General features: G+C 39.5%; 1 protein-coding gene and 1 pseudogene across 2 annotated transcripts in view; both read left to right on the top strand.

Annotated features, from left to right (window-relative positions):
• LOC308421986 (uncharacterized protein) overlaps positions 1 to 17103 on the top strand; it is a gene marked incomplete at both ends in the record, with an annotated part of 98303 nt that overhangs the window by 2077 nt on the left and 79123 nt on the right. Inside the window, 2 exons of the mRNA XM_080918481.1 lie at positions 1934 to 2048; positions 2200 to 2373. Of these exons, the coding sequence (XP_080774607.1) occupies positions 1934 to 2048; positions 2200 to 2373 (289 nt within the window). The remainder of the gene's footprint in view (positions 1 to 1933; positions 2049 to 2199; positions 2374 to 17103) is intronic.
• On the top strand, positions 10594 to 11434 carry LOC308421661 (prohibitin 1-like; annotated as a pseudogene). Its single transcript has one exon. The product of its transcript is annotated as a prohibitin 1-like (transcript).

The raw sequence follows: 17103 nt of genomic DNA, 5'->3' as shown, positions 1-17103 counted from the left end.
GGGAAGCTTGTAGGACATTTTCTTAGCTAATTATTGATAGGGCGGGCACAGCACACTGTGGGTGGTGCCATTTCTGGTCAGGCGGTTCTATGTTCTATAAGAAAGCAGGCTGAGCAAGTCATGAAGAGTAAATCGGTAAGCAGCACCCCTCCATGGCCACTGCATCAGTTCCAGCTCCAGGTTTCTGCTCTGTTTAAATCCCTGTCCTGTCTTCCTTTGGTGATGAACGGTGCTGTGGAAGTGGAAGCCAGGTTAACCCTTTCCTCCCCAAGTTGCTTTGGTCATGCTGTTTCATCACAGCAAAGGAATTCCAAGTTAAGATACTGATCATAAGCATGAAAATAAAAGATAGCAGATATACATGGCTATGAATATTGCACAGAAATTGTCTTACTTTGTCATAGTTCCCATATACAATCATGAATCTCCTCCCATTTTGTCAACCCACTTAGTCTCCAGATTTAACCAGAATATCACTATTTTTTCAGGATCCATTTCTCCTGGAAAACTTCATGATTTGGTTCCTTTTTTTTTTTCTTGCTAAGAGTAGCAATATTGACTAAAATTAAATAATACTTCCTCATTTGATTCTTGCAATTTCTTTCTTTGGCTTTTAAGTTTGAAAACCAAAGCCCTGGTTACTCGGTGCTTAACCTTTGCTATCATAATTGCTGTTCTGACTGCATTTGTAAGAAGTAAAATATATTAGGTGCAATTGGCATAACTATATTTCAAAGGATTCATTGTATTCTGATCCATTCTTTTGAGTATTAATAAAAACCTAAAAGCTTCTCTCATTTATAGCTCCAAAACTACAATAGGGCATTCCAGCCTCAGCATCTTAGCAGGAGGAGCATGCATGTGTGGCCATTCTGGACATGAAGATCCAGGCTCATTAAAAAAAAAAAGTCACCTTACAGGTGTTGAAATATAAAATCCTTGAAACATCTACAAAATGAATATAGTTGTATTTTTTACAAACCTGTTTAACCATGTGTGTTAAGTTGGGATAATATGATTAATATCTAGCATGTTATAAGTAAAACTTTCTTAAGCATTGTATATACGTTCTCAATTAAGCACCACAATGTTCCATTTTATTGGAACAGAAATGAAGCTCAGAAAGAGTAAGAAATAATTGTAGATAACAGAGCTGAGAGTAGGATTTAAATCTTCTAGAGTTCAAAGGTACCCCTCCCCAACTCATGTTTTTGAGAATTTGGTCCTCAGATGGTAATTCTGATTTGGGAGTTTTGGAACCATATGGACAGATGAAAGTCTTTTTGGGTACAGCTGTAGAGAGGGTATAGCCTGTTGTTGGTTGCAGTCCTTTTATGTTTCCTGAACACCACCTTAAGCATGCGGCAATAGACTTGCTGTGTGTTAGGAACTCGAGCAAGCTTGGAGTTGAGTGTCAAAGGAGAATGCCATGAACAGAGCTCAACGACAAGTGCAGAAGGCAGCACAGCAATCAACAGACAGGAAAAGACTGGCTCAGGAGGCTTGGAGACAAGGGGTCATGGGTGAACTGGGAGGAAAGTCGGTTGTGCTACATTCTGGCAAAGGATCTGTCTTCTATATCCTGAACTTTTAAATGAAGCTTAATTCGAATAAAGCAGATTGGTGTGTGTGTGTGTGTGTGTGTGTGTGTGTGTGTGTGTGTGTGTGTGTGTGTGTATGTGTGTGTGTGTATGTGTGTGTGTGTGTGTATGTGTGTGTATGTGTGTATGTGTATGTGTGTGTGTGTGTGTGTGTGTGTGTGTGTGTGTGTATGTGTGTGTGTGTTTGGAAGAAATTTCACAAGGGAAAACAAATTTCTTCAGAAGAGCATTGCATATTTGTTTAAAAGACACATGCACCATATGCTTTTTAACAGTTCCAGTTTCAAGAACACTTGCATATAGTGAGATAGTGCACCATGATTTCTCTACAGGAGTGCCATGCACTTTGCCTGCTTCTATGGACATTTACAACTGGTGACATACCTCTGGAGGCGTGGCTGTGAGATTAATGTGTGTGACAATCATAACATCACGCCCCTGATGAAGGTAGGCCATAGTCATCCTTTTAAGAATGAGATGATTTTGACTGAAGCAAAAATGAGTTCATCTCATGTAACTATAATTAATGGTGAAACCCATGAATTTGTATCGTAAATTCTTTGAGCCGACCGTGTGCTTCTTGTTACAATCCCTTAAGGCTGTCCAGAGCTGGGAGGACGAAATCGTGTGTTTTCTGCTAGAGCACCATGCCAACCTGCACATCAGAGACAGCAGGGGCAACACTGCTCTGCACTATGCTGTGTATGGTGGGAACTCAGAGACGGCCGCCAGGCTGCTGCAGTATGGAGCAAACATTGAGGAAAGGACAAAGGTAAGGTCACTGTTTAGAAACACGTGTGATCTATGCAGAGCTAGTCACCCATGTTAGGAGCAAACTCATTCTTGGGATAAAAATGCTTAGACATTTGGGAGGCAAATATTTTATGTATTGGTACTATGAAAAATATTTGTATTTAGAAAGTACAGTTTTCTTCTTTACACTAAAGACAATTGTATATGAAAACACATTTTTTTTCTTTTTTCTTTTTTTTTTTTTTTTATGGATCATTCCAATTGCTTACATCTCAAATGATATCCTACTTCCCAGTTACTCTTCCACAACTTTACCTCATCCTACATCTGCCTTTTCCTCCCACCTCTTTGCCTCTATGAGGGTGCTTCCCTCCCCTACCTGCCCCACAGCTCCAGCATTCCCCTACACTGGGGTATCAAACCTCCACAGGACCACGGGTCTCCCCTCCCATTGATGTCAAACAAGGCCATCCTCTGCTACCTATATATTTGAAGCTATTCCTCCCTGTACACTCCTTGGTTGGTGGTCTAGTGCTTGGGAGGACTGGGTGGTCCAGCCTAGATACATTCTTCCTATAGGGTTCAATTACCCTCTGCTCCTCCAATCCTTCCCCCAGGTTCCCAACTCGGGTCTCTGAGCTCAGTCTGATGATTGGCTCCAAGCATCCACATCTGCATTGGTTGGTTGCTGGCCAAACCTCCCAAGGAACAGCTTCCATCAGGTTTCTGTCAGCAAGCACCCCATGGCAGCAGCAACAGTATGGGGTTTGATGTCTGCAGACAGGATATATCTCCAGGTGGGGCAATCACCGGTTGCCTCTTCCTTCAGTCTTTGCTCCATTTTTTTGTCCTTGTTCTTCCTTTAAACAGGAACGTTTCCAGGTTAAAAACTTCGAGATGGTTGGGTGACCCCATCTCTCGACTGGGACTGTGCCTATCTACTGGAAGTGGTCTCTACATGTTCTATCTAACCTCCTCTGTGCATTTTGGCTAAAGTCACCCCCTTTTGGTCTTGTGAACCTCTCATTTCCCTGGTATCTGGGACCCTCCAGTGGCTATCCCCAGTTCCTCATCCCCCACTGCTACATATTTTTATTTGATTCCTGACCCTCTCTCTTATCCCATCCAGTACCTGATACTGTCCCACTTTTTCTTCCCCCTCCTCTCTCCCTCCTATGTCCTTCCTCCACCATTCTTGATCATTCTGTTTCCCCCTCAATGCAGGACTGAAGCATCCACATGGTGGTCTTCCTTCCTCCTAAGTGCCATATGGTCTCTGAGTTATATCAAGTACATTGTGATCTTTTGGGCTAATACTCACTTATCAGTGACTACATACCATGTGTCTGGGTTACCTCACTCAGGATGATATTTTCTAGTTCCAACCATTTTCCTGAAAATTACATGAAGTCATTCTTTTTTTTAAAGTACTTTGTTGTGTAAATGTGCCAGATTTTCTGTGTCCATTATTCTGTTGAGGGACATATAGGTTGTTTCCAGCTTCTGGCTATTATAAATAAGGCTGCTATAAACATAGTAGAGCATGTGTCCTTGTTTTATGTTGGAGCATCATTTGGGTATATACTCAGGAGTGGTGTAGGTGGGTCTTCAGGTAGAACTATTTAGTATTTTCTGAGGAACCACCAGATTGTTTTACAAAGTGGTTGTACCAGCTTGCAATGCCACCAAAAATGGAGGAGTGTTCCTCTTTATTCACATCCTCACCAGCATCTGCTGTCACCTGAGTTTTTGATCTAAGCCATTCTGACTGGTGTGAGGTAGATTCTTAGGGTCATTTTGATTTGTATCTCCCTGATAACTTAAAGATGTTGAGCACTTCTTTAAGTGCTTCTCAGTCATTTCAGATTCTTGATTGAGAATCCTGTTTAGGTCTGTACTCCATTTTCTAATAGGGTTATTTGGATTTTTGGAGTCTAACTTCTTGAGTTCTTTTTTATTTATCAATAGCTCTCTATCAGATGTAGGATTAGTAAATATCTTTTCCCAATCGGTTGGTGCTGTTTTGTCCTATTGACAGTGTCCTTTGCCTTACAGAAGCTTTGCAATTTTATGAGGTCATATTTGTCAATTCTTGATCTTAGAGCATAAGCTATTGGTGTTCTGTTCAGAAAAAAAATTTTTGTGCCAATGTTTTCAAGGCATTTTCCCACTTTCTCTTCTATTAGATTCAGTGTATCTGGTTTTATATGGAAGTCTTTGATCTACTTGGACTTGGGCTTTGAACAGGGAGATAAAAATGGATCAATTTGCATTCTTCTGCATGTTGACTGCCAGTTGAACCAACACAATTTGTTGAAGATGCTGTCTTTTGTCCACTGGATGGCTTTAGCTCCTTTGTGAAAGATCAAGTGACCATAAGTATGTGAATTCATTTCTGGGTCTTCTCCATTGATCTATCTGCTTGTCCCTATACCAATGCCATTTTTAAAGAACACTATTGCTCTGTAGTGCAGCTTGAAGTCAGGGATGGTGATTCCCCCAGAAGTTCTTTTATTATTGAGAATAGTTTTCACTATCCTGGATTTTTTGTCATTTCAAATGATTTTGCAAATTGACTTTCTCACTCTATGAAGAATTGAGATGAAATTTTGATGGGGATTGCATTGAATCTGTGGATTGGTTTTGGCAAGACGGCCATTTTTACTACATTAATCCTGCCAATCCATGAGCGTGGGGGATCTTTATATTTTCTGAGCTCTGCTTCGATTTCTTTCTCTAGAGACTTAATGTTCTTGTTTTATAGATCATTCACTTGTTTGGTTAGATTTACCCCAAGATATTATTTCTTATTTATGACTATTGTGAAGGGTGTTGTTTCTCTAATTTCTTTTTTTGCTAATTTATCATTTGAGTAGAGGAAAGCTACTGATTTGTTTGAGATTGAGTTAATTTTATAGCCAGCCACTTTGCTAAAGTTGTTTATCAGCTGTAGGAGTTCTCTGGTGGAATTTTTTGGGGGTCACTTAAGTATACTGTCATATCATCTGCAAATAGTGATATTTTGACATCTTCCTTTCCAAGTGGTATCCCTTTGACCTTTTGTTGTCTAATATTTCTGGCTATAACTTCAGGTACCATATTGAATAAATAGGGAGAGAGTGGGCAGCCTTGTCTCATCCCTGAATTTAGTGGGATTGCTTCAAGTTTCTCCCCACTTAGTTTGATGTTGGTTACTGGTTTGCTGTATATTGCTTTTACTTTGTTTACATATGGGCCTTGAATTCCTGATTTTTCTAAGACTTTTTTTTTTTTTTTTTTTTTTTTTTTTTCTTAACCATGAAGGCGCATTAAATTTTGTGAAATGCCTTTTCAGCACCTAGTCAGATCACCATGTGATTTTTATCTTTGAGCTTGTTTATGTGGTAGATTAGGTTGATGGATTTCTTTATATTGAACCATCCCTGCATCCCTAGGATGAAGCTTACTTGAAGATGATGAGTGATTGTTTTGATGTGTTCTTGGTTTGGTTTGCCGGAATTTTATTGAGTATTTTTGCATTTATATTCATAAGTGACATTGGTCTGAAGTTCTCTTTCTTTGTAGAGTCTTTGTGTAGTTTTGGTATTAGCATAACTGTGGCTTAATAGAGTGAATTGGATAGTGTTCCTTCTGTTTCTATTATTTCGAATAGCTTGAAGAATATTGGTATTAGGTCTGATAGAATTCTGCACTAAAACCATCTGGTTCTGGGCTTTTTTTTTTTTTTTTTTTTTTTTTTTTTTTTTGGGTGGGAGAGACTTCTAATGATTGCTTCTATATCCTGATGGGATTGTTTAGATGGTTTATCTGATCCTGATTTATCTGATCCTGATTTAATTTTGGTACTTGGTATTTGTCTAGAAAATTTTCCATTTCATCTAGATTTTCCAGTTTGTCGAGTATAGGCTTTTGTAGTAGAATATGATCTTCATTTCTGATTTTGTTTTTTTGAATACTGTCTCTGTGCTGTCTGGTTAGTATAACTAAGGGTTTATCTGTCTTGTTGATTTTCTTAAAGAACCAGCTCCCGATTTTGTTGATTCTTTGTATATATAGTTCTTTTTGTTTTTACTTGGTTGATTGCAGCCCTGAGTTTGATTATTTCCTGCCACTACTTCTCTTGAACGTATTTACTTCTTTTTGTTCTAGAGCTTTCAGGTGTTCTGTCAAGCTCTTAGTATATGGTCTCTCCAGTTTCTTTTTAGAGACACTCAGAGCTGTGAGTTTTCCTCTTAGCACTGCTTTCATTGTATTACATAAGTTTGGGTATATTTTGCCTTCCTTTTCATTAAATTCTAAAAGGTTTTTAATTTCTTTCTGTATTTCTTTCTTGACCAAGTTATCATTAAGCAGAGCATTGTTCAGCTTTCATGTGTATGTGGGCTTTCTGTTGTTTTTGGTGTTATTGAAGACTTAGTCCATGGTAATCTGATAGGATGAATGAGCTTATTTCAATCTTCTTGTTTCTGTTGAGGCCTCTTTTGTGACAGATTATATTGCCAAATTTGGAAAAGGTACAATGAAGTGCTGAGAAGAAGGTATATTCTATTGTTTTAGGATGAAATGTTCTTTAAATATCTGTTAATTGTATTTGGTTCATAACTTCGGTTAGTTTTACTGTGTCTGTTTAGTTTCCGTTTCCATGATCTGTCCATTGATGAGAGTGGAGTGTTGAAGGCTCTCCCTATTATTGTGTGGTATATGCTTTGAGCTTTAATTTGTTTTTTATGAATGTGGGTGACCTTGCATTTGGAGCATAGATGATCTGAATTGAGAGTTCATCTTGGTAGATTTTTCCTTTGATGAGTAAAAAGAGTCTTTTACAATCTTTTTTTTTTTGATAACTTTTGGTTGAAAGTCAATTGTATTTGATATTAGAATTGCTACTCTAGCTTGTTTCATGGGACCATTTGCTTGGAATTTTTTTTTTTTAGCCTTTTACGCTGAGGTAAAAGTCTTTGTTACTGAGATGAGTTTTCTGTATGCAGCCAAATGCTGGGTCTTGTTTACATATTCAGTCTCTTAGTCTATGTCTTTTAATTGGGGAATTGAGTCCATTGATTTAAGAGAGATCAAAGAATAGTGATTTTTCCTGTTATTTTTGTTGTTAGAGGTAGAATTATGTTTGTGATGCTTTCTTCTTTTGTGTTTATTAAAAAAGATTATTTTCTTGCTTTTCATAGGGTATAGTTTCCCTCCTTGTGTTATAGTTTTCCATCTATTATTCTTTGTAGAGCTGGATTTGTGGAAAGATATTGTGTAAATTTGTGTTTGTCTTGGAATATCTTGGTTTCTCCATCTATAGTAATTGAGAGTTTTGCTTGGTATAATAGCCCGGCCTGGAATTTTTGTTCTCTTATGTTTTGTATGACATCTGCTTAGGATCTTCTATCTTTCATAGTCTCTGTTGAGAAGTCTGGTGTAATTCTGATTGGTCTGCCTTTATATGTTACCTGACCTTTTTTCTTACTGCTTTTAGTATTCTTCCTTGTTTTGTGCATTTAGTGTTTTGACTATTATGTGAGGGGAGAAATTTTTTTTGTCCATTCTATTTGGAGTTCTGTAGGCTTCTTGCATGTTTATGGTCATATTTCTTTAGGTTAGGGAAGTTTTCTTTTATAATTTTGTTGAAGATATTTACTGGCCCTTTAAGTTGGGAGTCTTTGCTCTCTTCTACACTTATTATCCTTAGGTGTCTTAGCTTCTCCTTCTCCTTCTCCTTATCTTATCTTATTCTTATCTTCTCACTGTGCCCCAGATTTCCTGGATGTTTTGGGTTAGGAGCTTTTTGTATTTTCTTTGATGGTTGTGTCATTTCTATGGTGTCTTCTGCACCTGAGCTTCTCTCTTCCATCTCTTGTAATCTGTTGGTGATGCTGCATCTATGACTCCTTATTTCTTTTCTAGATCTTCTATTTCCAGTGTTGTCACCCCTTGTGATTTCTTTATTGCTTCTATTTTCATTTTTAGATCTTGGATGGTTTTGTTCAATTCCTTCACCTGTTTGTTTGTTTGTGTTTTCTTGTAATTCCTCAAGGGACTTTTGTGTTTCCTTTTTAAGGGCTTTTACCTTTTACCCGTGTTCACCTGTGTTTCTTTTTTTTTTTTAAAAAGATTTTATTTATTTTGTGTATGTGAGTTCACTGTAACTGTCTTCAAACATAGCAGAACAGGGTATCAGATTCCATTATCGATAGTTGTGAGCAATCTTGTGTTTGCTGGGAATTGAACTCAGGACCTCTGGAAGAGTAGCCTATGAGACATCTCCCCAGCCCATCTCCTGTATTACTTAAAGGCAGTGATTACTGTCCTTCTCAATGACCTCTATTATCATCATGAGATTTGAGTTTTAATCAGAATCATGCTTTTCTTGTGTGTTGGGATATCTAGGGCTTACTATGTTGGGAGAACTGGGTTCTGATGATGCCAAGTAGCCTTAGTTTCTGTTGCTTATATTCTTGCATTTGTCTCTATTCATTCTGTTATTTGTGGTGTTATCTGGTCTTTATGTTTCTGACTCTGGCTTGTCTCTCCTGTAAACCTGTGTGTCAGCACTCTTGGGAGACCAGCTCTCTCATGAGGGGATTTGGGTATGGAGAGCTGTGGCACAAGGTCAGCTCTGGGAACAGATGGAAACTAGAAGGATCCTAATCCAGGTTGCTCTTCAGTTCCTGTGTAGTGACAGCTTCTACCAGGTTCTTTTTGGTTTGAGCAGAAGTGGTGGTCTTACTTGTGTTCTTAGGTGCCTCAGCACTCCTGAAAGACCAGCTCTTTTCCAGTGAGATTTGCACATTGAAATCTGTGGCAGGGTCAGCTCTGGGCCATGTTAGAATTTTGGTTCAAAGGTTCAGTCCATCATTATCAAGACAGTAGTATGGCAGCATCCAAATGGGTATGGTGCAGGCAGAGCTGAGAGTTCTACATCTTCATCTGAAGGTTGCTAGTAGAATACTCTTAGATCTGAATCTTGCTTTATTCAAGCCTTGGGTATCCAGGGCTTGCTGTGGTGGGAAAACTGGGCTGTTGTTTCTGAGTAGTATTGGTTTCTGTTGCTTGTGTTCTAGCCCTTGCCACTCACCATCTGGTTATCACATCTCTGGTGTTAACTGGTCCTGCTATCTCTGACTGGAGCCTGTCCCTCTTGTGAATTTTTAATCCTATGATCCTGTGATCCTGGATGTGTCAGAACACCTGGAGGGTTGTGCTGCAACTAATGTGTATGTATGCATGCAGAGACCCATGGCTCCAGTTGCATATTATAGCAGAGGATGGCATTGTCTGGCATCAATGGGAGAAGGGGCCTTTGGTCCAGTGAAGGCGTGTTTTTCCCAGTGTAGGGGAACGCCAAGGTGCTGAGGTGGAGAGGATGATTGGGACACAGAGCACCTTCTTGAAGACAAGGGGAGAGGGAAGGGAGGTAACATTTGAAATGTAAATACAGAGAACATCCAATAAAAACAAAAAAGAAACAAAGACTAAAATAGCCCAATACAATTTTGCCTTTGGACCTGTAGCATTCTAATTCTCCACACTTAGAGATGTAACATTAATAAACATGAAGCTTGTGGAACTTTCAGCAAATGTAGCTACTTTTATAAACCTCAGCTTATGGTCCATGGCAACTCATGTCCAATGGCAGCTAGGAACTTATCTTGGAATCTGGAGAGACTACAACATCAGGAAGGCAGATCTTCAGGAAAATAAATCATTAGAAATTTCCAGATTCTACTATTAGTCATAATCCAGGTTTAATTAATTATTTTTGTCTTCTTTATGTGTTATCACATTTATATAACATAAATGTAGCTAGAATTAAAATAATTAGTAGCATATTTCTGCAAGGAGCAAAGATAACAGATAGGCAAGACTGATGGTTTAATTTGAGCTTGGTAAGTACCTTCCAACTATACTAAATGGAGTTAAAGCTAGACAAGTGGCAATCTAATTGATTTAACCCCTTTAATACCTATAACTATGAGTTTAGCTCAGGCATTAAATATGGGTTTAAGGTATAGGTGTTCCCAAAACTGAGGTTTTGTTGTTGTTGTTAGTTTAGCATTATTTCTCTTTCACCAAAATTTTACTGAATAAGAAAATTATTTTACAAAGATGGTGAGAAAATACTTATGGTTTTAAACATCTGATCTTAATAAGGCAGGGGGTCTGGGTAAGTTAACAATTATATCAAACATTATTAAAGTAAGAACATGGGGGAATTCATGTGGAGGTCAGAGTGAAAGCAGGTGTGAGTGGAAGCAACAGAAGGAGTCATGGCTGCCAAAGTATTTGAGTCCATCGGAAAGTTCGGCCTGGCCTTAGCAGTTGCAGGAGGCGTGGTGAACTCTGCTTTATATAACGTGAATGCTGGACACAGAGCCGTCATCTTTGACCGATTCCGTGGCATACAGGACATTGTGGTAGGGGAAGCGACTCACTTTCTCATCCCTTGGGTACAGAAACCAGTTATCTCTGACTGCCGCTCTCAACCACGGAATGTGCTGGTCATCACTGGTAGCAAAGACTTGCAGAACGTCAACATCACACTACGCATCCTTTTCCGGCCGGTGGCCAGCCAGCTTCCTCGAATCTACACCAGCATTGGCTAGGACTATGTTGAGCGGGTGCTGCCGTCTATCACCACCGAGATCCTCAAGTCGAAGGTGGCTCGATTCAATGCTGGAGAATTGATTACCCAGAGAGAGCTGGTCTCCAGGCAGGTGAGCGATGACCTCACGGAGCGAGCAGCAACATTTGGGCTCATCCTGGATGACGTGTCCCTGACACATCTGACCTTCGGGAAGGAGTTCACAGAGGCAGTAGAAGCCAAACAGGTGGCTCAGCAGGAAGCAGAGAGAGAGTCAGATTTGTGGTGGAAAAGGCTGAACAGCAGAAGGCAGCCATCATCTCTGCTGAGGGGGACTCCAAGGCAGCTGAGCTGATCGCCAACTCCTGGTCACAGCGGCCTGATTGAGCTGCGGAAGCTGGAAGCTGCTGAGGACATTGCCTACCAGCTCTCCCGCTCTCGGAACATCAGCTACCTGCCAGCAGGGCAGTCCGTGCTCCTCCAGCTACCTCTTTGAGGCCAACCAGGCCACGGCCTCCATCATTCTGGATGATGCCTTCCTTCTGCCCCACCCCAGAAATCACTGTGAAATTGAATGATTGGCTTAAAGTGAAGGAAATAAAGGTAAAATCACTTCAGATCTCTTAAAAAAAAGTAAGAACATGGTATCACTTTCACTTGTACCAAAGTGGCAAACTGAGAGAAGCTTGGAGACAGAGAGATGGGAGTGTGGACACATCAGCTATTCCTTGAAGGGTTTTGTTGTAGAGTAAAAGAATAGTTGTAACACTTTTATTTGAAAGCCACTTGCATATATACTGATCTATGACTGAGCACTTTGTGGTGCAGGGGTGGGGTGAAGTCCAGGAGAGCATTGTGGCTGTTCCCCAAAATGCAAAATGGTTCGAGCAACAGTACTGGACTGGACATGAAAGCATGACTTCAGCATGGGATTTTCTTGATTCAGAAATGAATAGGTTCCCAAAGATGCAAAAGACTCACTAGATCAAGGCAGGGGACCTATGCTGGATATAGAGGCAGCAGCAAGAAAAGGGGAAGGTCCCTAAAGGGTTATGCATTTCAGTAGAGGATCTGAGACTCTTAGTTTTGAGAGGGATAATGTCTCAGGGTTCTAGTCCTGCAACAAAACACTATGACCAAAAGCTAGCTGGGGAGGGAAGGGTTTATTTGGCTTACATTTTTCTTTTATTGGATACTTTATTATTTACATTTCAAATGTTATCCCCTTTCCCAGTTTCCCTCTGGAGACCCCTTATCCACTCCACCCCTCTTCTCCCCACCCACCTACCCACTCTATCCTGCCTCTCCACCATGGAATTCTTCTACTCTGGGGCATCAAGCCTTCCAAGAAACAAGGGCCTCTCCTTCCATTGATACCTGACAAGGCCATCCTCTGCTACATGTGCAGCTGGAGTGTGGCATACTCCATGTGTACTCTTTGGTTGGTGGTTTAGTTTCTGGGAGCTCTGGGGGTCTGATTAGTTGATATTGTTGTTCTTCCTATGGGGTTGCAAACCCCTTCAGCTCCTATAGTCTTTTCTTTAACTCCTCCATTGGTGATTCTGTTCTCAGTTCAATGGTTGGCTGCAAGCATCTGCCTCTGTGTTTCACAGATTCTGGCAGTGCCTCTTAGGAGGCAGCTATATCAGACTCCTGTCAGGATGCATTTCTTGGCATCTGCAATATTGTCTGGGTTTGGTTACTGTATATGGGATGGATCACCAGGCAGGGCAAACTCTGAATGGCTCTTTCTTCAATATCTGCTCCATACTTTGTCTTCATATTTCCTCCTATGATTATTTTGTTCTCCCTTCCAAGAAGGACTGAAGCATCCACACTTTGGTCTTTTTTCTTCTTGAGCTTCATGTGGTCTTTGGATTGTATTATGGTTATTCCAAGATTTTGGGCCAATATACACTTATCAGTGAGTGCATACTATGTGTGTTCTTTTGTGACGGGGTTACCTCACTCAGGATCGTATTTTCTAGTTTCATCCATTTGCCTAAGAATTTCATGGAGTCATTGTTTTTAATAACTGAGTAGTACTCCATCGTGTAAGAGTACCACATTTTCTGTAGCCATTCCTCTGTTGAAGGACATCTGGTTGTTTCCAGCTTCTGTCTATTATAAATAAGGCTGCTATGAACATGGTAGAACATGCGTTCTTGTTATATGTTGGAACATCTTTTGGGTATATGCCCAGAAGTGGTATAGCTGGGTCTTCAGGTAGTACTCTGTCCAATTTTCTGAGGAACTGCTAAACTGATTTCCAGAGTGGTTGTAGCAGTTTGCAATCCCACCAAAAATAGAGGAGTGTTCCTGTTTCTCCACATCCTTGCCAGCATCTGCTGTCATCTGAGTTTTTAAACTTAGCCATCTGACTGGTGTGAGGTGGAATCTCAGAGTTGTTTTGTTTTGCATTTTCCAGAAGACTAAGGATGTTGAGCATTATTTTAGGTGCTTTGCAACCATTTGATATTTCTCAGTTGAGAATCTTTTGTTTAGCTTTGTACCCTATTTTTTAATAGGGTTATTTGATTCTCTGGAGTCTAACTTCTTATTTGTCATTAAAGCCAGGAAAGAAACTCAAATAGATCAGGAACCTGGGGGAAGGAGCTGATGCAGAGGCCACAGAGCAGTTCTGTTTACAGACTTGCTTATTGTGGGTCATTCAACCTGCTTTCTTACAGAACTCAGGACTTCCAGTCCAGTGATAGGACTACTCAGAATGGGCTGAGCCCTCCCCCTTCAATCACTAATTATGACAGTGTTTTACAGGCTGACTCACAGCCTGGAGGAGGCATTTTCTCATTTGAGATTTCATCCTTCTGAGGCAACTATAATTTGTGTCAAGTTGACACAAATCCAGCCAGCACAGCCAGAGTTCAAAAGATGCTGCAATTGATGACTCTGGAGGAGAGATTTCTTAGAATTAATGCCATGACAGAGAGGAAACCACTTGACTAGCATGGAGGACAAGAGGCACATGGGTCCAGAGAGAGAAGTCAGGTCCAGCACCAAGCTTAGCCCTGGGGGTTTCTGTGTGACAGTTGAAGGGTCTTTAAAGCTTTCTGAGGGTGTATTCACAATGTATGTATACATCCAGGCTTTCTGATTCCCAATGCTGGGAGGGAATGAAGGGCAGCAATACCCAGAGTGGTGTGAACTCACTCTCTAGGGGAAAGAGCTTCGCACTGGGAAGGGCTGTTAGTTCAGTAACTGTAGTTGTAAATCCGGAAAACTTCAGGATAAGAATAGTGATAAGATTCCCTCCAACAATTTAGCTTTAGCTGTCCTGTGCAACAAATAATTCACTGGCAGAATTGAATATGTAGAGTATAAATCAAGTACCAGAACATTTTAAAAATGGGCAATTTTAATTTCAAATTAAATATTTCACATGCAAATGGTCTTAAAATAGTTATTTATTGGTAAACACACCATCAATAAAAGTGCAAATACTTCACAATTTAACTTTAGAATTCTGCTGAGATCCAGACTTTGAGGTCTCCTAGAAAATCAAATCCAGTCTTTTGTGATTTCATCTGACTGGTTTGTGCCTGTGCAGAGAGCACATTCATTATCTGTGATCCCAGTCTGCGCCAGCCTGCAAGGGATCTATTTGAGTATTTCTTTCTTTATATCATGCAGTTGTTCTATGTTAGTATTTAAATCTACAGCCCTTTACGTATGGTATATTGTGATATAAGTTTCTGAGTTTTTAACATATATTAAACCAGCATGTTGAAATTTTCCATGGCCCATGCTTGAGAGATAGCTTGGCACCATTGCTGCTCTTCCACAGGTCCAGAATTCAGGTTGAAGCATCCAAGTTAGGCGGCTTACCACCACCTGTAACCCGGCACCAGGGAAATCTGACACCCTCTTCTGGTTTTCACAGGCACCCACACGCACATGCCAATACTTACATGTGAACAAACAGACATACTAGTGAATAAGAATTTAAAAAATCTTAAACAAATCTTTAAACCAATTCTTTGGCTGGGAATGTAGTTTCATTGCAGAGTGCTTGCTGCACATGCTCATAACCCTGTGTTTCATCTCTAGTATGAACAATGTTTCTCTTGTTTATACTATAAATAATGAAACTCTCATTGGAATGTCTGCAAGTCTTGTTTGGTTAGTTACACTAACTAGACAGACAAGAGACATATTTCAAAGAACATTTTTGTTTTCTCTTTTACATTACCCTTTGAATAGTATAAGCTAGTTAGTGGCCTTTGTTATATTATAAATTATATAGCTATGTATCTATATCACAATTGGAATTTCAATGAGAAGTGATTGGCTTTTAATTTATGACTTATATTTTGACTACAATGAAAATAACTATAGATAGTAATTAAAATCGAGCCATAATAAACATGAATCAAGAATATTAAATAATCCAGGATAAGTGCACATACCTGTGATCTCAGCACTTAGGAAGCTTTAACAGGTGGAGCATGAGTTTAGGCACCTTAGGCTACAATTGGGAGCCTGAACCCCTCAAAAAGAATAGTGATACCAAGGTCTCACTATTATTATTAACAGTGAGAAGACATTTTGTCCTGAGCTTTCTAATAGCTACGACAGTCTTCAACTTACAATATCACAAAAGCCACAGACCACTTAGTAAGAAGCATTTAAGGACCTTTTGAAGATGCTAGATCTAATTACAAGTCAGGTTTTGTAATGAACCATGAGTGTGAGACTAAGGTTGATTTCTGGGCGTCTGTGCTGATATAGAATACAAGTTTTCTAAAACTCCAACCAAAGAGTTGTGGAGGAACTCATGGCTCCAGCTGCTTATGTAGCACATATGTAGCAGAGGATGGCCTTATCTGGCATCAATGGGAAGAGAAGCTCCTGGTCCTGTGAAGGCTTGATGCTCCAGCATAGGGGAATGCTAGTGTGGTGAGGCAGAGGTGGATGTGTGGCAGAGTACCGTCATAGAAGCAAGGGGCGTGGGGAATGGGATAGGGAGTTTGGGGAGGGCAAACCGGGAAGGGGGACAACATTTGAAATATAAATAAATGCAATAACTAATAAGGGAAAAAAAGCTAAATAAAGATATTCTTTGAGTAGAGAAAGGCTACTGATTTGTTTGAGTAAATTTTATATTCAGCTATTTTACTGAAATCGTTTATCAGCTATAGGAGTTCTTCAGTGGAATTCTTTGAAATCACTTAAGTATACTATCATATGATCTCCAAATAGTGATATTTTGACTTTGTTCTTTCCAATTTGCATCCCTTTGACCTACTTTTGTTGTCTAATTGCTCTGGTTAGAACTTCAAATACTATATTGAATAGGTAGGGAAGGGGTAGGAAGCTTTGTCTGGTCCCTGATTTTAGTGGGATTGCTTCAAGTTTCTCACCATTTAGTTTAATGTTGGTTATTGGCTTGCTGTATAATGCTTTTAGGTATGGGCCTTGAATTCCTGATCTTTCCAAGATCTTTAACACGAAGGGTGTTGAATATTGTAAAATGCTTTTTCAGCATCTAATGAGATGATCGTATGTTTTTTTTTTTTGAGTTTGTTTATATAGTGGATTACATTGATGGATTTTCTTATATTAAACCATCCCTACATCCTTTGGATGAAGCCTACTTGGTCATGGTGAATGATCGTTTTGATGTGTTCCTGGATTCGGTTTGCAAGGATTTTGTTGAGTATTTTTGTGTCAATATTCAAAAAGGAAATTGGTGTGAGGTTCTTTTTCTTTGTAGAGTCTTTGTGTGATTTAGGTATAAGCATAATTATGGCTTTATAGAATGAATTGGTTTTTGTTCCTTCTCTTTCTATTTTGTGGAATAGTTTGAAGAATATTGGTATTAGGTTTTTTTTGAAGGTCTGAGAGAAGCAGGGGAATGGGGGATGAAATAAGTGGTTTTCAGAGGGAAAACTGGGAAAAGGGATAACATTTGAAATGTAAATAAAGAAAATATCCAATAAAAGAAAAGAAAAAATTAAAACAATAAAGATGTACTAAAAAAAGAATACAACCCTTACATTAAAAGGCTAAAGAGATAATTTATTCTAGATTGAAATATAAATGACCATGGTTCAGGAACAAAAATTTAATTCACCCTAGGTTCCTTCCCTAAATATTCCAAAATTAAAGCAGTTTCATGAAATGTTTATCGTAATAGGATAAAGA

The sequence above is a fragment of the Micromys minutus genome (assembly GCF_963924665.1).
Source record: "Micromys minutus genome assembly, chromosome: 6".
NCBI lineage: Eukaryota > Metazoa > Chordata > Mammalia > Rodentia > Muridae > Micromys > Micromys minutus.
Note: the sequence above shows the minus strand (reverse complement) of the source record. Positions and strands in the feature narration are given on the sequence as shown.